This window comes from Rhinolophus sinicus, linkage group LG04, assembly GCF_036562045.2.
Source record: "Rhinolophus sinicus isolate RSC01 linkage group LG04, ASM3656204v1, whole genome shotgun sequence".
Lineage (NCBI taxonomy): Eukaryota > Metazoa > Chordata > Mammalia > Chiroptera > Rhinolophidae > Rhinolophus > Rhinolophus sinicus.
In genome coordinates, this window is record NC_133754.1 from 70,803,529 (window position 1) to 70,826,105 (window position 22,577).

General features: G+C 32.7%; 1 protein-coding gene across 4 annotated transcripts in view; it reads left to right on the top strand.

Annotated features, from left to right (window-relative positions):
* The window catches only part of TUSC3 (tumor suppressor candidate 3), a 151,594-nt gene that overhangs the window by 105,095 nt on the left and 23,922 nt on the right, over positions 1-22,577 (top strand). For all 4 annotated transcript variants that reach the window (XM_074329722.1, XM_019738006.2, XM_019738005.2 and 1 more), the window contains one exon: positions 15,269-15,332. In XM_074329722.1, the coding sequence (XP_074185823.1) occupies positions 15,269-15,332 (64 nt within the window). The remainder of the gene's footprint in view (positions 1-15,268; positions 15,333-22,577) is intronic.

Consider the following 22,577-nt stretch of genomic DNA (forward strand, 5'->3'; position numbering starts at 1 on the left):
TCAAGGTTATTAGCAGGGTTTCTTTCTTTGGAGGCCTCTCTCCTTGGCTTGTAGATGACTGTCTTCTCCTCCCTCTATATTCACCTGGTCTCCCCTCTGTATATCTATGTCCTAATCTCCTCCTTGTATAAAAGGACCCCAGTCATACTGAATTAGGGTCCATCTTAATGACATCACATTAACTTTATTACCTCTTTAAAGACGCTGTCTCCAAATGCAGTCTCACATGCTGAGGTACTGAGGTTATGATTTCAACATATGAAATTGGAGGTGGGGATACAATTTAGCCTGTAAGAAAGCATTACTGTTCAATTGAAATGCTGTTAAAAATAATTCTCACAGAAATTACTGGTCACTTGTTCATGTTCCTGAAGAAATTTGCCTCCTGTTGAAGCTATCGCAGTTGTTCACAATTAAGAATAGCTTTCAGTAACTTTCACCTAGCTTGCTCAGAATGAGACAGATATTTTCATTGGTGGTATAAGGCGTTTTGAGGCAAGTAGTGTGCATAAATTACATTGCACATCTTAAAGTATTATTCACGTCCTGGTGATATTATTACTAAAAGTGTTCCATTGTTGAGAATATGAGAATAGAATTGTTTTTGTAGCCTTTTACCTCAAATGCATTTATAAAGGATTTTGATAAGTAATCTATAAAGTAAATTTATGTAAATAATAGGTATAGCAAATAGAGAATTATTTTGTTTTAAAAATTTCAGTTTTGAAGCCCAAGTTTATTGAAGTTAATTATTCTACAATGTAAAGACAGAAAAACCAGGTATATAACTCTCATAGCTTCTTTCCAGCTATAGAATGTTTTAATTACCTCAAATTTCTACAATACAATACTGAGATGACATTTTTAATTATATTTGGTAAACTATAACTGCTGGAAATGCTTATCAGAGAAAGACTTTTGAGTTGATAGCAACATGTTTCTGAAATAATTATAACAATGAAAAATTGTGTGCCATCTTAAAGCATCTTGTATTAATCTAAAGCAGATATTTCAATACTGAATAAATAAATTTCTAGGTTATACTTCTGTCTTAACATGAATATTAAATATACAATTTATTGTTCTCTACCTGCTAGTTTAAGGTTTCTTTCAATTTATTCAGTTTTATTAAGAATCAGTAAAATACATTTCAGATTTCTCCAGCAGTATTCTCTGTTTTAGGAAAAAAGTGCTTCCTGAAGGTCAGTGAAAAACTCATGGAAGTATTTTACAATACCTATGATGGAAAGACTCATTTGTTTCTGCTTATTTTTCCCAAGTAATATTTGTTTGAAAATATACCTCTTTTGTCTTGGTGTATAATTTATATACAGAAAAATACAAAGATCTTAAAAGTGTAATTTAAGATGAGTTTTGGCTGTACTTAATATTCCAGTGGTAAATTTCTGAATGTCCTTTTCCCCCTACCATGTATTTCTAATTAAGGACAGATCTGAGGTATTTCTTATGAATCAGCCAGTTTAAAAAAAAAAAAAAAAAAAAGCCACAGTTAAAAGAGAAATTGTGATTAGGTTTTAAAGAAGGTATATTTACAGTGCCACATATGCTCAATAAATAAAGGCAAGTTCTGATTATGATATTTACAAGCTAATAAGATTTTTTAAACCAATAAAGGAAAAGTCAGCCAATGTTTTACATGTGCAAGTATATATACAGCAAAACCAATTTATGTGTAAAAGTTAAGTGCAGACAAGTACTCCCTTGTAATACACTAATACACTAATACATTTGTAAGGCATTAAGTTTTAATGATGAAATATACTTTTGAAATCTCCGAAGAAATATGATTTTTAATTATATGCTTACAGTACATGCAATAACCACCAAATAATATTTATTTGCCAAGAAATTTTATTGGCACAAAACTGCTTACTGAAGAAAAAAAAAATCATTATTTAATGAGCTCAGTGTAAATCTGAAAAGAGTAAACTCTGGTTTTACTAATTTAAATAACATTCTCTGTGTAGTTTTAAATCAACACTCTTTTTGTCTAAGTTGCATGTATACCGTGTTTCCCCGAAAATAAAACCTAGCCGGACCATCAGCTCTAATGCGTATTTTGGAGCAAAAATTAATATAAGACCGGGTCTTGTATTAATTTTTGCTGGTCTTATATTATAGTAAAATAACGCTGGGTCTTATATTAATTTTTGCTCCAAAAGACGCATTAGAGCTGATGGTCCGGCTAGGTTTTATTTTCGGGGAAACACAGTATAATTTCCCCAGTTTAACTGGTTTTCATGACATTTTGAGAAATTTTACTTCAGTGTTAGCTTCATGAGAAGTTAAAAAAAACATAGAATTGTCAATAGATGTTCTAGATTTTTTTAAATCCCTGAATTACTATAAATACAGATTTTTTACAATCATTTTACTTTACATTTTAAATGTATTTTATACTTAAATTGTTTTAAAGTATGTTGAAGCAAGTATTTGGAGCCTGTTCTCTTTAAAGTAACAGAAATATTTGCTGTTTGTATTCTATAAATAATGTATTCTTTGTCCTGAAACAGGTAGGATTCTGGACTTAAAACTCACATGAACAACACTAGCATTATAAAAATACATGTGCCTAAGATACAGATTAAATGTTATAAACAGTAACTATTACAGTAGTTTAAGAGGAGCAGTTATTATCCTGAGGCAAAATTATCAGGGGGATATGTATTAAAAGGAGTAGAATGAGTTGGCCCTCAAAAAACGAAGGTTAATTTTGGTTAACCAAAGGAAGAAAGATGATTCCTTAATAGGGGTCAGGAAAAAAAAAAATGAAACAGCCTTAAAAACCTACATAAAAGTTGAAATGATGATAGGGATGTTTAGCAGCCATAAAAAGAGTTTTTACTGAAACATAATTTTTTGATAGAAATGTATGAAAAAAAATGTGCTTAATCGGGCATCCCAATCACGTCTGCCTTCAAATGCTTTCCCATTAAGATGAGATAAACAATTTTGCTTCCCATCCTCTATTAATTTCCTTGTCACATTTTACCCATTTAAAATCCTCTTCCCACATCCATTACTTATCTCAACATAATCTACATTGAAATACCCTGTTTACAGTTAACCGTCTTTAGTCTTTTCCTTCTATGTCAGTCTATAGTATTTTCACTATTTATATTTCTCTAGAATTTATTGAACACAGTTAAATGTATAGCCAAAATTAGTCTTTCCTAAATACCATGCGACTTAGTAGGTAATTTTGTTATGTTATTATGATAATTATGTTATTAGTAGGTAATTATGATGTTTAATTCTATAGCAGTTCTCACTAAGAAAGATACTAGTATTATCCCCATTTACAAAGGAGGAAACTCAAGCACAGATTCAGATCCTGGTCTCTACTAAATCTAGACTGTTAAGAACAGTGCCTTCATTTTATTTTGTCTTTGTGATTAGATGTCTTTTTATGTACATAAACTGTATTTGTTTGCTTTTAGCAAAACCACCATGTTTTATATTTACTTGTTTTTTACATTATATGGAGTATAGTATCTCTTACTCCTAAATACTGAATAGGTATTTGTTGGATTGATTTATTGATTGACAGATTGATTAATTCAAAGGTGTTTAACTTATACTGCCAAGGGGTTTGAATGGCCTATAAGCAATTTAAAATTTTTAAAAGTTTGTGAGCAACAAACTGATTAAACTGGTGATTTTAGAAGATTTAGCTAGAAGTGAGAGATTGGGGAGTAAAGATTAGAGAGCCCATAATCCACGGATGATATGATAAGCATTTAGACAGAATCGGTAGTGTCAAGGTAATAGAAAAATGGCAAATATAGAACAGACAGTACTCACTGGCTTTATGATTGATGTAGGCACAGATGTCAGAGTTGAAACTTAGATCATTAAAAGAATGGCTGTGTTACTGAGAGAAACATGGAAGCCTGGAAAAGATAAGTTAGTTGTTGTGGAGAATATTGAATTTATTTGGGAAAAAAATGATTTTAGAGCATTAGGGCATTCAAGTGGGATATTTCAGTAAAATATCCAATCCAATTAGCAGTTTTTTTTCCATAAGATGTGAAAATATACACCTGGCTGAGAATGGGTCTTCATACAGAAGAGTTATTGAATATGAGTATGAGTCTTCCAAAGGAGAAAATGTAAAAAGAGAACAGCACTTTCACAGACAAACAATGTAACCTATTTCTTTTATAATTAAAGTGCTACCACTTTAGTAACCTCTTTATTCTAATAAACCTAAATATAACTGAATATGTAGATTATGTATCCCAATTGAATGAATGTAAATGTTCTATATTTGTATATTATAAATACTGCGATATATATTTACTATGAATTTGGACTTTAAAATAACTAAATATTTACTACATATTCCTTTTGCATAAAACACACAGGAAACAAAAAATACTGTTGTTCTTCCTTCAAAATATATCCAGGATCAGATCACTTCTTAATACCTGTCATAACGTGTTTTAAACTACCAGCATTTTCTATCTGTGTTATTGTAGTAACCTCTCTCTGCTCCTGCCCTTGCTCACTATAGTTTATTCTCAGCATAGCTCATGTAACTCTTCTGTTCAGAACCTTCCTATTAGGGCTTCTCCTGTGATCCAGAGTGAAATTTACATTCTCCTCAACACATTTCTACCTTGAGGACTTTGTGCTGGCCATTATTTCTTCTGCTTGTCTGTGCTTCCCCCAAGTTAATATGGCTAACTGATGACCTTTGTAATCATTTTATATACATATATATATATATATATATACACACACACACACACACACACACACACACACACACACATATACATATATATACATATACATATATATACATATATGTATATATATCTCCATTGTTGTTTATATTCATCGTGTTTTGTCTCTAACACACACACACACACACACACACACACACACACACGACTAAGCCCCTGGAAGCCAGAGATATTTGCTCTGTTCACTATTTTATCTCAAGTGCCTGGAAAGGTCCCCTACCACGTTAGACATTCAATTAATATCTGTGGAAGAAATAAATAACAGTAATAGCTAACACTTACTAAAGGCTTATTCCCTGTCATACTTTTCCGAAAGCTTTACATTTTTATAGCAACCTTGTTTTTACAGATGAGGAAACTGAACCATAGGTTGGTTAAGTAATGTGCCCAATCCCACACAGCTAAAATTCAAACTTAGCAACCTGGCTTGGAACCAGAGCTCCCAACCACTAGAGTGTGGTGCTTCTGTTGAAGATGATTGTTGTGTTTTGTACTATAAACTTTGCATAGTAGAACAGAAGTTAGTTGTATATCAGCCTATTATATACAAAATATTTCTCATATACCTGAATTCACATGGATAGTATACGGATTAAATATAAAGATGAATGTTGTTCATTTGTAGCCTTGAAGTAGTAAGCTTAAAGAAATAGAAAATGACAACAAGAACTTAATGTCACATTTCGCAGATTGGCGGGTTCAACCTGTAGCACCCATCGTTGGTTAAATCCATTCTCAAGGCCTGCAAAGCCATAGTGCTGTCAGCTGTGTTATATGGGTCTAATATCTGAATCCTTATCAGTGCTGTTTTCATTTCTTAGACAGGCTTCATTTATCGTTCCATTGTACTATATTTCACATCAGATGTCAAGATGAAGTCTCTGATGTCAAAGATTTAGAAGCAGTGATTTTCCAGACTTGCTCATCAGAATGCAGTGGTTGGGGACATATGAAGAAAATAGATGACACTGGACTTCTAAAGCAATTGGTATTAGGCGAACTTTAGAGAAAGTCTCATTCTCAAGGCAATGTAAGAGAAGTTTTAGCAATGTAAACAAAAGCTGTCTGAAGACCTGGACTAGAAAAACTCGTAGCAGATAGTCCAGCAAGATATAATGGGACTCAGACTCAGCAATATTTTATTCATATTGTAATCACTGAGGTAGGGACCTCAATAAATATAAAGTACAAATAATGATCTCAGGATGATTTCACAGATATGTAAAAGATTTATTATTAAAGAATAATTGCTTGTCATCTACAAAGTGTGCCCAAAAAATGTATATACATTTTTAGAAAGGAAAAACTTTTAAAATTGTAGTACAATGAATGACGCTAGCATTCGTTTGATTAACGTCATCTTTTGAGCGAATATCATGCTACACATTGCAACCCTAATTCAATTTAACTTTGAAAATAATACATAGATAACATTTCTTAAAATGTGTACATTTTTTGGCACCACTGGTTTGTGAATATGCTTACATATATAGAATTACCAAAGCATTTACTGAGAATTGGAGATGTGGACATCCATTTTTACAGATACACCAAAAAAAAGAAAAAGAAAAGCAATGCTAGAGACAGACTATGTTTCAAAAGACAGTGATCCTTGCTTAGTTTTGTTTTGCTTTGTTTTGTTTAAATGCATAAGTTTGTTTGATAATAACATCTTTTTATCACCTAATAGCCCCATAAGTAACAAAAAATGATCTGTACCAGGCAATGAATTACAGAGACATTAAATGGCTTTCCAGGGGAAACCATTCACTTTACTGGCAAAGCTAGATTAGGGCAGAGAAACTCTGTTCCTAATGCATTTTGTAGACCAGTGATAGGTGGAAACATTTGATGATATGAAATGACTGATTTTTTTTTTTTTTAACAGAATGGTATAAATTTTAAGCTGCATTAATTTTTGTTGTCCCTGCATTTTTATTTACATTTATAATTCATGAGAATATTAATCTTCCTTGATATTTGAATTTTTCCCCTGAGGTTAAAAAGTATAACACATTTTGATTGTATTATACTTTTTATATATATCTGATGTAACAGAGCTACCAAAGCCTTTGTATTAGAGATTAACATATTCATTGTTTCTCACATTAAAAGCTATTCAGTTGGATGTTAAAATGCTGTAGAATATAATAACTTTACATTTTGAACTTTTTATTACTTTAGTTACAAAAGAAAATTCTGTGAGAGTAATTATGCTCTGCACTTCAAGTTTTCTTTTCTTACCCAGTAAAACAGTCTATAACAAGTCTAGACATGTGTTGTTGTCAACAAAATATTAATTACCAAAATTACCTTAGAAGATGAGTCATAGGACCTTTTACTTTTTTTTCTGTAGACTTGGAGGAAACTTAGTCTTATGATGTTGTCGTATTTTTATTCTCTTAACACTTTGAAAGTTTAGTAGATATGAGAAGCTCTTCTCTTATTGGCCATATTATCAGTTTCGTTCAAAAAGTAAAAGGTGCTTTTGCAAACACAGTGTATCACCAATTACTGTCTTACTAATATCTAGGGCTTGAGATTGCTTTCTGTTATCCTAGGAATGTTGCATCCCTGCACTCTAGGTTCTTATTAGCTAGAAATATTACAGTAAAATAAGACTGGGTCTTATATTATTTGTTGTTCCAAAAGATGCATTAGAGCTGATGGTCCAGCTAGGTCTTATTTTCAGAAAACATGGTACCACAGACCTATTGTATTAGAATCTCCATACATGATGTTTAAGAATCTGTTTTGAAAACAAATATCCCAGGTGAGTTTCATACACATTTTTGAGAATCACTGACTTAGTTTGAGTGGTCAACCTTTTAACCTCAAGTAGGATAGGAAAAATTGAAGAAATCCATTTTGGAGTATGGCTAGGGCAGGTAAGGGTTTCATACTCCATAGTCAGTCATGCAATAAGTTCACCTGGAACAGGGCTACAAGATGCCCTAAAATTTCAGTTAACAAGAGAGCAGTGGCTTATTGCTAACAGCTGACAGAGACAAAATAATTTGAGTGGCAAGCAGTCAGATTTATCAGTGTTTTCATGAAGAATTGTTTTGTATCTATTATAAATCATTTTTTAGTTCAAGCCAAATATTTAATGAGGTACTTAGGAACTTCAAGCATGAGATATGTGTACCCTGTGGGGAAATCAAACACAGTAGCAGTCTTTGTCACCTGGTTGTAGGTAGTACCTATTTATATCTCTTCTTTCAGGCAAATCCAGAAAGATACGGCCTAGCTATTGTATGATCTGTATCACATGTGCCATTTGGTGTAGCATCCTAGTAAGAACTAGTGTTAATGCAGAGAAGTAATGAGTAAAAAGAAGATCCCTAAGGAAAGAGCTAGAAATGTATAACTATCAAGAAATATAGAAATCTTTCAGTAGAATGTCAGTGTGTTAAGTACCTTGGGATTTCAACTTGTTTTATTCAGGAACAGTGATGACCCAGGATACTTCCTTTTGCCGTTAGCTCAACAGAAGCAAGCCTGCCTGCCTTCTTTCACACTTTGTTTTTAATGAAGACCCAATTGATTGGTTCTGTCGTAAACAGGATTAAAGTATCATACAATGGGAAGATCACAGGATACCTTTAAGTATTTCTATTAATTTTAACAGTAAATAAGATAGTGTATCTCAACAGTTCAAAAGAATCCTGTCTTGGACATTAGTATTCCCAGAAAGAAACCGAAAATAATAAAGATGGTTTCATTTTAGCGTTCTGGGTACCTAAGCACACAAAAGAGACTCAGGACTAAGGTGGCATTACAGCATTCCTCCTAACTTACGTATTTTGAAATGCCGTTTTATTTACTTAGAACTACATGGTAAAAAAGTGATTGATTCTATCAGACAAGAGGTGGATCCCTCATTTTATATAGGCTTTAATCAGGAAAGCAGTGGCTCTTCTACTGGCAAACCTTAAACAGCCAAGATTCACTTCAAAGACAGATAAGTTTATTTAAAATAAATGAGGCAACCCTTTTGACTTCCTTGGAAGTGATGTCAAAGAAAATACAAGATTTTCATCTTGTATTCTGTTCTTATATTGATTACAAATTGTTTCTTTTTCTTTTATTTCTTTTCTTTTTTTTTTTTTTTTTTTGCTATTGCAAGACTGCTGCTGCTAAGAAGAATCATATGCTAGGCAATCGAGGGATTATCACTTAAAAGATTTTTTTTTAATTTCAATTGTCTGTTCCCCTTGTACTGTAAGGAAGTAAATAAAGGATGAAAAAGGCTAAAAGGATTCACACAGATAATTTTTCATGATGTATGCAGGAAGGGGGAAAGAAAACAGACAGAAAAAGATGTACATGTCATTTTATACTGATTTGTGTCCAACTGCATAAAAAGATTGGACACAAAAGATTGGAGATGGTGAAAGATAATCACAATAGTGTTTCCTCTAGCTGTTGAAAAGCTCTTGGTTCATTTTGTAAACATGTCTTTTAAAATGAAAGAAGGGACCAAAAGCACTTTTGTGGATTTGACCTTGAACTAAGGCAAATTGTCATTTGGGTAACACCCAACAATGTCTAATCCTACTTTAATTTGTTTACCATGTTCTTCGTGTCATAAATGATTATTTTTAAATAAGTTATAGTTTCTAAAATGATCAAAATCACATCTCTCTAGGATTGTATTAAGCACACCTTTTTTTTTTTTTTAATAAGGATCTTATGCCAAAGCAAATAGATGCAAGTATATATTTTGTCAATGAAAACAGGAGAAATAACAAATTTGAATCCTATGTATTAATGTCTTCAAAGGAGTTATTTCCTGGCTTATATATATTACTGAACATTTTGTGCTCTGCTTATGTTAATACTTGGTTTTGCTCCAAAGCCCATTTAACTAAAACAGCCTTTGTTAGAGTTTATCAAACAGGTTGGTTCTTTATATCTTGCTTTTGCTCTAAGGATGATAATTTTAATATCAGCTTAGAATATGAGAGGCTTGAATAAAAGTTTAAAAAATTATTCACTAGACTTTAACCTAGACATAGCTTACTATGACTGATTAATAAGAAGCACAAACCTTATGCTCATAGACACCATGACTCATCTGAGTCATGAGACTAAAACAGTAAAATTTTGAAATTAATTTGAATCTCAGGTAATAATGATAACATTTATTGACTGTTTCTTGGTTTTAGGCCTGATACTAGTTATTTTCTGTGTATTATCTGATTTTTTTTTTTTTTTCCCATTATACAGTTGAACAATTTGAGGCTCTGGGTAATTTAGTTCAATGTCACACTTGTGGCAGATCCAGGACAGGGATACCACCTCAGGCCTTTTGATTAAAATCCGTTTTATAAACAATTAGACTACCCTGTTTTCTTGATAAAATCAATTTCAGATTAGGAACCTGAGACCCAAATGATTGAACTGACCAACAACTAATCTCTTAAATTGAATGGACATTATCAGCATTAGAAACCAAGACTCCTAACTCTAAGTTTAGTGTTTTTCATTACGATGGCTACCTTTTCAGACAACAACCTATTGGTCCACATTGGCCATTATTATTTTCAGAACATTAAGTGCATAAAAGGACTCCTTAATGATTATTCATTACCAACACAATTAAAATAATTTTGAAAAAGCAGAGCATAATGACTGATAGTACCTTCCAAGAATTTAGGAATAAATTAAAGGGAATGACTTTTTTTTATCTATTGATACATACTATATTTAGCTTAATTTCAATTTCCTTTTCTAATACTGTTATTTGAGAAGTATTAGAACCATTGTATTAAACAAAATATTATTTTCAAGTATGTTACTTGAAATTAATGTATTATTCACATATATTATTTATATTACGCTGCGGAAACTTCAAATCATCAAATTTTTCTTCTAAATAAAGAGATTAATATTTACAAATCATTCTTTTTATTTGATCTTGGTTCATATACTCTGAAATGTTCAATGGACTGAAGAAGTGAAGAACATTTATATTAATGGTTTGTTAAACACTCTGTCTCCATGGAAACAATAGATGTGTATCCATATCAGTGGACAAGCAGATTTTCTTTTTGATTAGTCATCTGATCTGCAAATGCATTCTGATTATATATTACAAGTTAAATATATATTTAGGATTAAATTACCATTAGTTACTAATATCTCCATTATCACAATCAGTAAAAATCAGAGAGGGAAAGAATATAAATGAACATCATGCTAAAGCTGTTAAGGAATTTATTCTATACAGTATTTTGAAAGTGCATGCATCATTTAAATACAAATTTTTAAGAACAGCTTCAATTTATGGACCTTAGTTCAGTCTTAGACTATATCATTGCTTTAGATGGCCCCTTAAATGACAGACACTTTCATAAAGTCATTGCTTATTTGTCCTTTTATTCTTGGGTTTGCTTGTATGGTTTTTAGTATGTTCCACTAAGCTGTTACACTTTGGTATAAAAATGTGTTCTCATAGTTTGAATGGATAAAATCATGAGAACATATTTTTTGTTTTCTGTTTTTGTTACACTGGATTCCCATTGCCTCAATCAGTGCCTGCTACATAATTGCTCAATAAAAATGTATCAAATACACTTGAGTTTATTAAATCCTAAAGTATTTTGGTGTTTCTGGTCTTAAAGTGATTCTGATAAGTAAAGAAGATGGAGAAAAATCAAATGTTAGTACAAGTTCCTGGATATTATCTTTCTAAATATCAGTTCAACGAACACTAAATTCACCTGTGAAAATAAAATGGATTTGTGATTGGCATTTAAACATGCTCATCTAATGTTTAGAAGATACAAATTGTTTGTTTGGAATAGAGCCTTTTAAATGATGTATTCTTGATTATTTTGATTACTTACAATGGAGAAAAATAGGTACTGTGCTGATTACTTAAAATGACTATCATACTTGATTTTTAGGATATAATTTTGAGGAACATCTTCCTATTCCTATTAAAGATGAGATAATTGAGGTTAAGTAATTTGTTCACGATAACACAGCCTAGCAAGTAGCAGGTCAGGACTGTCTACAAGTTTTTATTCTACACTGCTTCATGTGTACAAGAAATAAGCCTTGAGTATCACCGATCTGTTGTAGTGAAATGATGTCTCTAAGGACTAAGTGTGGATTTTTTTTAACTTATATTTTTTAAATTAGATGGAGATATGTAGGTTCATGATATTGTGAATGGAAGCAGTTAATAGATTGAAAGATACTATATTTTTCTCACACATTTGAGAAAGCATTAATGTGTTCTGGAAGGGTTATGACAGAATCTGATTAATTGTAACAGGATTAATCTCATAATTAGACCATAGGGTAGAGGCAGTAAGAACAAAGGAGTCTATTGCATTGATGTAGGTATTACGGGGCAGGCAGTAAGGTATGGACCTGGCCTTGTGCTCAGCCACCTTTGCCAGTGCTTCCGGGATGTGGTAACAAGAGGTTGAATTTGGAATGGATTTTGAAAGTAGAGTTAACAGTATTTTCTCAATGATTGGTGATATGGGAAGAGAGGGAGGAAGAAGAGACAAGAATGATTTTAAAGTTTTAGCCTAAATAACCGGAAAAAATAAGTTGCTGTTTCTAAGCTAGAAAGGGAGGTAAATCAAAAGTTTGTTTTGTCCATTTCAAGTTTTAGACTTCCAAGTGGAGTCTATTAATGAAGACAATTAGATTACCAAGTGGAGGTGGATATACAGAAGGTGCTAAAAAAACATATACACATTTTAAGAAAGAAAAAAAACTATATTAAAATTGTAAAACTCAATATATACCAATAACGAAAGATAAATACAAGTCATGTGTATACATGTTTTTGGCACCCCTGGTACATCAGACCAATATACGTACAAGTCTAAAGGACTGCGCTGGAGATATAAATGTAGGCGTCATCAATATAGGAAGGATAGTTGGATGAGAACACCTAAGAAGGTTGGTTATAGAGAAGAGGCTTAAGTTTGTGCACCTGTGAATTACGCCACAATTTCGAGTTCGTATGGTGAGACAGATCAGCCAAGTGGCCTGAGGAAAAGGAGCCTAGAGTAGGAGCCAGAGTGGTATGCTAGACGTGGTATTTTCTTCAGGTGAAGAAAATATTACAGACAAGGAAAGAGTAATCACATGCAGCAGATTCTTCAGATAGATCAAGTCAAGTAAGACTAGAATACGACTGCAGGATTTGAAATGTGGAAATCTGTTGACTTTGACCAGAGATGACTCTACTACTTAAAAAAGTCTTGAAACCACTCACATAGAAAATATATGAAGTTCTTGCATCTTTCAATCTGTGATTCTAATGCAGGCAAACTACCTTGTGGTCATTATATAAATATGGGCATAATATCCAGTATTGTTATGTTCAAATATTTTAGTCATAAGTGGTGACTTTAATTACCTAAATGGTCAACATTAATTATGTAATTGCCAGATAAAGTTTTTACAAGTTGTTTCACCTGATTTCCCGCCTGTCTTTTGATAAGTTGTTATTGTATGGTGGGAAAGGTGTGTATGTACCTTGGAGCTCATCATACCCAGGTTTCAGTCCAAATTCTACTCGTTATGCAAGCTTAAGCAAGTTAATTAATTTTTCAAAATCCCAGTTTTCTCATTTGGAGGAGTGCGTGATAATACCTATTTTATATGGTTATTAAGGAGATATAATGGGATAATGTGTATAGAAACATCCAGTATATTGAATAAGACCTCAAGATCTGCAATCAAAAAGACCTAATTTCAAATCCCAGCATTTACATATACTATTATATGTGAAACTTGGGCAAGTTTCTTAACCTCTCTTAAACTTCAGTCACCTTATCTATAAAATGGCTGTAATAAAAATATATCTACTGTGTAGGATTATCAGAATTAAATGAGATATTACATGTAAAATTTACACAAAAGTGTCTTACACAAAATGAGTGCTTAATAAATGGTAGCTATTATTAGTACTTGGTATGGTTTATTAGCTATTACCCTTGCTGTTATAATTATTAGAATAATAAAACCTTTATTTCTTAGCTCTGAGGGTCTTAGTTTCTAACCAGACTTGAAATGCTATCAAACATAGCCTATCGCACTTGTATTTGTTTTGCTGTACTACTATCATTAATACTAATGATAAAAATCTTAAGTGATTAGCTAACAGCTAGGTTATGATTTTCAAAACTGTACTGTCTCCATATAGGGCCATTTAACTGGAAAGAGTCAGAAGAAAACATACGTGGTGATAGGATTCCTTAGAAGCCATAATGTGAATGAACCAGAAATGACTGTTTTTTTACCCAGTTTGCTTGAAGTTGTGCTTACAGAATACATCCAAATATAACTTTGGATAAGGCAACTATGCTATGAAATTACTGAGAAATCTGAGCTACAAAGACAACGTACAGCAGAGTATAAAGAAAAGCCTTTACATGAAAATATCAAGACAGAATTAATGATAAAACAAAATTTTATATACTTCAAGGAAGTTTTTTAAATCACCTAATTTTTTTTCTAATTTTACAATGAGGGGGTATTGAATATCTGAGCCATTTGGTGACATGTCTACGGTTAAGGCCAAGAAGGAATAATTTCTAACTCCTAGTTAAATAATCTTTCCATCCATATGTACTGCTTTCATCCATATGTACTGTTAAAAACAACGGAAAATTTTGAGAGGACCAAAGTGGTCCTTCTCAAATGATACAATGTGTCTCATTGTGATATAAAATTGAGGACAGGTTTTATATTGTAGGTGTTATTTTTTCTCCAGAACTATTTTTGTATGAACAAAATCCCTAGAAAAGGTCTTTTCTTTAAAACAACTTCATAGCAACTAATTTTCATAAGAGAATTTAACAGCTGAAAACTGGGAGAGTCAGGTTTTGAGAAGCAAATTTATCTTGGAGATTTGCATCATTTTCTGTAATTGACTGGTATCAACTAATACAGTTCTTACTAGGTATGGAAAACTGCACATTTCTCAGTGAAGTAAAAACAGTTTTAATAATTGTATTTTGAAATTTTAAAAAAATCAATTAAAATGCTCTAATGAAATTAATGCATTTATAAAGCTATCTCATTTTTAAAACTGATAATGTGGAAAAGAGTGACTTAACATCTGATAGGTCATTTTTTACTTATTTTAAAGGATAAAGAATCAGTAAAGTTAGTTGCTCTAACTTGTACCTTGTGCTATCAAGTACATTTTGCACTAACTGGAAAAATCATTACGTTGTGTGTATGTGTTTGTGGTAAACCTTTTAACAAGTTATATTAAGTTTACTTTGATATTAAGCTGCTTTCTACAGTTTACAGTAATATCAACCACCAACATTTTCATGTGGTATTTCTAGTTAACTAATTATTTTATTCAAAAGAATTACAAATAAGAGCTTAATTAATAGATTTTTCCATTGTTTATCTTCATGACATAAAACTGCAAAATACAAAAAGAACTACCAAAAAAATCTGCTTTTTTCCACATGGTAATTTTTCTTCTTTGTCTTGTTTTGTAGAGCTACATTCATGGAAGCAGCCAGGCTCAATTCGTGGCAGAGTCACACATTATCCTGGTACTAAGTATCCTTTAAAATACAGGTGGATTGAAAAAGACAAACCAAAGCCATGCGCTATCAAATTTTTTTCCTGATAATACATACCAAGACCTGTAAAGGACATTAAATTCCAAACTCTACTATGTTACTAATTTTCTAATTTCTATGCTAATTATTTTCTATTACAGTATAATTTTTGTTTTTATTCTGAATCAACACACTATAATTTTCATTTTTACTGACCACTGAATTTCAAAGCATAGCTTTTGTTCTGCATTAATTATCTCTGGCTAGAGTTTTTTTGTAAAGTTTTTATGGTTCCCCTTATTATAAGGTCTTAATGGGGAGAACAAAGTGTTCTATAATGTAAAAAGCAAGATGAAAAACATTCTTAGTACTGGTTCCCTTAAATATTATGATCAGTCAGAAGAGGGAGATATAGGTTAGGAATCCTTTTTTCGACTGTTATGAATAATAATACTATACAATTTATGGTTTGGAGGTAGAAGGGTCAAGAAGAAGATATAGGATAGGAAAGAGGTAAGGTTCAAGTGTCTAATTAAAAACAAACTCTGAATATTGCCACGATGAAATAATGTTACTTTTGGGGCAAACAACTGTATTTTGAGGGAACATTGTTTGTGTGTTTTTTGAAGGAACATTGTGTGTTTTTTGAAGGTTTGACCTTGGAAATGAAGCTTGAGAAGAGAGATTATAAGAATGCATTTTATATTGCAGGGGAGATAAACACTTGTCTTTCTGAAACTCACTGAGTAATGCTGACCATGTTCTTCCTCTGTATCAGTTCTCAACAGTTTTATTCATTCCACCTTTGTCCACACATGCTTGGGTGCATACATGGAATTGTGCATGTCTGTAGCCTATTTCTTGCTTGCATTTATTTAATTGACCATATGCTTTATGGCTTCAAAATTAAGAAGCTACTGTGATGAGTATCTTTTTGTTCTACTTTGTCTCATAAATTGGAACTGGAAATAACTATATGTGAGTAAACACTCTCAAATTTTGTAATCTTCATTAGTAACTACTAGATTTTTGTGTTCCAACTTTAATATGATAAAAGATTAATGTTTTCTGCACATCAGAGTTCCCTTAGGTGAGAAAATGAAATATTTGCAAATGTTTATAGAAATATCTCCATACTAAAAAATACTGGCAAGGACTTATTTCCTTTTTTAATTATATAAATGTATGTATGAAGCAAAATGCATTTATCTTAAAGTACAAAATATTTATTGCAGGTAACTATTTAGCATGTGTGTGTATGTGTGTGTGCACGGATATTAAATATTGTTTTCTATCCTATTTCAATCCATGATGTAGCATTTTAGCAGCATACTTTGTTCAAAGCAGCATCAGGAGTACCTAGCAAAAGGAATGAAAGCTGTGTTGAGACCATGATTCCATTGTATAGCAGGAATTCTCCAAGGTTTCATTTCATGGCTCACTGACATCAAGCTGAGATTTAGGATGCAAGAAATTTCATGAGCAGGATGAAGTATTCTATATAGATTTTTTAACAGTAATACATAGAAGAACTAAAAGTCCCCATTTTCTTTATGTTTCCAGTAATTATTTGTTGTTTTATTTCTTCTGCTATTTTTATTTTATAGGTACCTGTGAATAAGAAAATTTCTTTTAAAATATTCAGTAAAAGTTTAAAAGAAGCCATTATGTAATTCCTGATTTTACTTTTATTTGGAAGTCTACTAATTTTTTTTAACTTGCCATGGTTTTTTTGGTATTTTTGTCCCCCCCCCCCCGTAATTTATGTGTGTATTTTTTTCCTTATGCAAAAAAAAAAGTAAATTCCAGATGGTTACTTTTTGTTTATCTGTAGAGTCCATTTCTGCCTTTTGGTTTTCTCCTCTAAATTTAGTAAGCCAGATGATTAGATGCAATTGCTATATACAAAATTTTGCTGAAAAAAACAAAGAACAGATGGAGTTGTTTGATGTCATAGGTTATAGATTCATATTTACTAAGACTAAGATTTTTCTCCTTATTAGTGTCTTATTTTCTCAGTGACTTATTTAAGGGGAAAAAATAATGGTGAGTAGTCTATGAGAGGAAACTATGTGGAAAGAGAATAAGAAATATTATAGCATTTTAATATAGAATATGTGAACTATCTAAGATTAATGTAATCCTTTATATTTTCCCAGTAAAAAAATTATTTTTCGTTCATTTATTTTTCATTTAGTTATGTTTCAGTACCTGATACAAATCAGACATTTGCTATTTACAACAAAAGTAGATGGATAGAAAAAAATTGTAATCCAGTGTGACAAATACTATAATCAGTGCTTGGAAGCAGCAAGAAAGGAAGGAGCACATTGATGCCTATAGAAGTTAAACTGGCTTTTCAGCCCGGTTTTGCTACAGTAGCAAAAGAAGTTTCCCAGAGGGAGAATAAGTGAGGGAGACTATTCCAGTAGAAGGTATGATAGGTACAAAAACATAAAGAGAGAATATTCACAAATTCTGAAAAGGAGATTGATGAGAGGTAACTGGCTGAATAATGAAAATCTTCCCATGCCTTGCTAAGAAATTTGACCCTTATCTGAATTCACCACTTACAGTCTCTGTGTGCCAGTGAGTACAGGTCATGTGACTTCTAGGATTGGTGTTACCGTCAATTAGATTAAACTCTGACCTGTCCCTTAATTCCCCACATCCTTTAAATTCTGGGGTCTCAAGAAGATGACATGAGATAAATATCAGTTGGAAGGATAAGTGCTGATACAGAAGGCAAAGGTTATACTAGCAATAATAATTTAAAAAAATGTGTGTGTGTGTGTGTGTGTGTGTGTGTGTGTGTATAATCTTATAAAGGTCACATTTGCTTTTCCTATGAGAAAAACATTTTCCATTTATTATGAAAGAGTATTTTAGTCTGCATTTGTTTTTAATCTTTGATAGAGAAAAAAAAATGTTTCTTTTAACATCTTATATCCAAGGAGAAACATATTATAGAAGAAAATTAATGATGAATGCAAGTTGAAGATAATTTTAAGTTTAGATCTCAAGTCTTCCATAATGTGCTAATATATTTTTCAACATTTGTTTTCATTTATCTTTAAATTGACAATCCTGATTCTCTTCCTAGGAACAACAGTAAACTTAACATCATATGCAATTGAGAATGGATTATAATGTAACGCAATGTCTTTGTTATTAGTTCAGTAGGATCCCCAGTGCTTCTGGGTATTGTATATAATTTACACAATAGCAGCTTCTATTTTATGTGGGATCATGTCAATATTTTGACTTTCTAAGCAGTAAGATGGTGTTTGACAGGATCAGCAGAGAAACTATTGAGTGTGCATGGTAGTTGAAGTATATATTGCTATGATGTTAATGCAACTGTGCAAAGTAATACATGAACTAGACTGCTCTGTGTGTGTGTGTGTGTGTGTGTGTGTGGGTATCGGCATTGATACCTCAGAACAAGTTTCAGAAACGTTACAAATTATCCACTACTTATTTACATCTCTTACCCTCTTTTAATGTTGGCATTCTTCAGTCAGGCACAGCCAAATGGCTACAGCCTTCAGTTTAATGGTAGGAAAGCATCTGTTACTCCAGAGTCAGACATAGAACCTCTCAGATTTTTAGGGGCTTTCATTAGTTATTCAGCCTTTAACCCAATAAAGGAAGCCCTACACATCAACTCTGACAGATCATCATCTAGCTTTTTCCTCTGTCTAAAAATAAATCCTTTATCTTAAAATCTGTGTTATAAATGTGAATTTTTTTCTCAAATGATAAGCATTATGTAGGCTCTTTTTATGATCCAAAACTGTTTGTTACTATTTTGTTTTGTTTTGTTTTTTGACACTGGAACATAAGCGAAATAATTCTCAACACTCAAAGTCCTTATAAAAGATATTTTTAAATAAAAGAGGGAGGGTTGGTGATTTTAAAGCCATTTTGGTTTAATTTCTGTATTTTATTACTGCCATCAAGTTTAAAGTAGGTACACAGCTCATTTCTTGGTAAAGCCTAGAAAACTCATTTTTGCAGGAAACATTCTGGAAACACTTATTTCCCGACCCTACTGCTTTCTAATAAAATATTTTATCTTAGGGTAGTATGCACAACCTGGATCTAGACATCCCTTTGCTTTAAAATTCCTACTTTGGGATTACATGTGGAAGGGTTTACCAAGTTTTTCATTTCTTTATTTTCAAGTAATAATAAAGCTAACTTCCTCTCAGATAAAATAGTTTATAGTATCTTTGGTCCTACCTTAGATTCTCTATGGCAGGGATTGTCAAACTGGGACCTGAAAGGGCCAAATCCAGCCTATTATTTTTATAAGTAAAGTTTTATTGGAAAACCTATTTATTTATGTATTGTCTGCGATTACTTTGCACTACAATAGCAGAGTTGAGTAGTGACAATACACAGTACAGCTTGCATAGCTGAAAATATTTACTTTCTGGCTCTTTTCAGAAAAAGCTCACAAACTACGGCTTGGTAGGGTGTAAATAAAAAATTACAAATAAATAAATAAATAAATAAATAAATAAATAAATAAATAAAAAGCCCACAGCCTCATTACCCCAAGAAAGTTACATTTTATTTATTTATTTCCCTACATTTCTCTTTGTTTTTAAAGAGATTATATTGTTTATGTACATTATATTTTCATTTAACAAAATTATTTTTATGCTTAGCATAGAGATGTTTTACTCTCATTATCATTCTCATCTAACCCTGTGATATCATTCTATTTCATTTATTTTATGCTTTTTTGGTTTCCAACTTTGACTCACTAGCTTTGTGGCACAATTTATTCAGACCTCTCTGAGAGTCAGTTTCCTTATTTGTAAACTGAGGACAGTGATCTTTGTCAAAAGTGATAATGGGTAAGATTGTGAACAAAACAATGTTTCCATTCTTTTGGGGCTAACGTTATAGTGGTAGGAGAAAGACAATAATTACATACATACATACATACATACATACATACATACATACATACATAAATAACATTAAAAAGATACCTGAAATTCCTTTCAAAAACAGAAAAACAAAAAGGAAGTAGAGAGGTTGGAGGCTTCTCTGAGATGTCATTTCAGCAAAACCTGAAGGAAGTGAGGGACTGAGTTATGAGCGCAGCTAGGGAAAGAGCATTTCAGGCAGGGGAATAATAGCAAGATTTCGAGGCAGAAGGGTTCCTATCTTGTTGAAAGAATAGTTAGGACAAGAATAAAAGCAATCAAGGGCAGAGAAGTATAAGCAGTGGGTCAGGCTGCAAATCATTTATAACCTTGAGGCCATTTTGACGTCTTTAGATTTTACTCTGGGTGAGATGGAAAGCTATTAGTGTTCTGGGTAGAAAAGTGATAACACCTGATTTGCTTTAAAGATGTTAGAAAAAAGGATAATATTTTTAAGACTTAGGGATAGGAATTAATTCCGTAAGTGAAACAATAACCAAAATTCATAATGGAAAAGATGAATAGTTTGTCACATTAAAATGAAAACTATATTAGTGACAAAACAATTTAAAAGTCAATGGAGTGACCTCAGTGTCATGGCATTGTGAGTCATTCCTTTTTTCTCTCCCCTTTGATTGACAACTAATTGGACATCCATAATCAAACAAAAGTATCTCTGCACAATACAAGAGGACACTGGGGCACTGAGTATTCACACACCTGTGCATTAAAAAGTAGGTGGCTAGAACCTCAAAAGGGGCTGTGGATCCAATGGAGCCAGTGAACCTGCCTCACCCCCACTTGCCACCATCAGAAGAAGGTAATCTGGAGAGTGCAAAACTAAACAGACATTCTCAGGAGATAGAGAATTCATGGAGGTCCAGCCAGCCTTAAAGAGAACACAGCAAGCCATCGCAGTGGGATACAGACAAGTTTGGAGGAAGAGAGGGAGAAACATGCCTACATGTGACCCCCATCCCCAGAGCAACACTGCAACGAGCTGGGCTTTGGGAGGAATACCAGCTTCATCTTTGGCAATGAAAGTGGAAAGCAAAAGTGATGAGGGACAGATGGCCTGGCAGTTCAGGCCGCAGCTGGAGGGACCCATTTCTCTTCAGTAACTCCCAGATAGATGTCTGAAGAGGGAACCCCATGAATCGGGGGAGGGAGAGAGGAACAGACAACATCAAAGGGCGTTGAAGGAACATGTTTCTTGTAGTCTGATCCAGTGTTTTAGCAGACCTGCCCATGGACCTCTGGGATTCCCTTACTAGAGGATCCCCTTGCTGGCCTGAGGGCACCCCCAAAGCCCACGACACTAAGCCCATATACACTCCCATTCTGCCATCAGCTTATTATTAGGTCAAATTTTTTAAGACTTGTGCTCTCAAGGGTCACAGCAAGAACCAGCCCAAGAAAAATCAAAAACTTGCACTGTAGTGCCACATTCTGGAAGACAAGAGACAGGTTTCTAATTGCTAGCTTACTGAACTGTAACAGTCAAACAATCTAAGAAAGGTGTGTTCTGCTTCAGTTGCAATGGCAGATGCACATTTCATCAACACTATGAAAAATCATGCTAATATGGTGTCACACAAAGGAAAGTAATTCTCCAACAACCAAACCCCAAGCATGGAATATTGTAATCTAACTGATAAAGAATTCAAAATAACTTATGAAGAAATTCAGCAAGCTACAAGAAAATTCAGAAAGGCAATTCAATGAACTCAGGAATAAAATTAATGAATAGAAGAAGTTCTTCACCAAAGAGATTTAAATTTTTAAAAAGAACCAAACGAATTCTGGAACTGAAGAACTGAATCCATGAGATAAAGAATGCTTTAGAAAGCACAGAAATTAGGGCAATAAGATGGGAGAAAAAATATGCAATTTGGAGAACAGAAATTTAGAAATGGCTCATATGGAAGAGGAGAGAGAACTATGATGTTGGAAAAGTGAAGGAACCCTTAAAGAGCGATCAAGTTCTATCAGATAAGCAAATGTCAGAATAATTGGTATTCCAGAAGGAGAACTGAGGGAGAAAAGGGCAGATGTTTATTTAAAGAAATAATAGCTGAGAATTTCCCAAACTGGGGAACGAACTAGACATTCAAGTCTATGAAGCTTAAAAAAATAAGTAAAATAAATAAAATTAAATTTAAAAAAAAAATAATCCATGTAAAAAGGGCTTACGTAAGGCACATTATAGTGAAACTACAAAAATCAGTGATAAAGAATCTCAAAGACAGCCAGGGGGGAAAAAAAATAAAATGAAATACAAAGGAACCCCCATTAGGCTA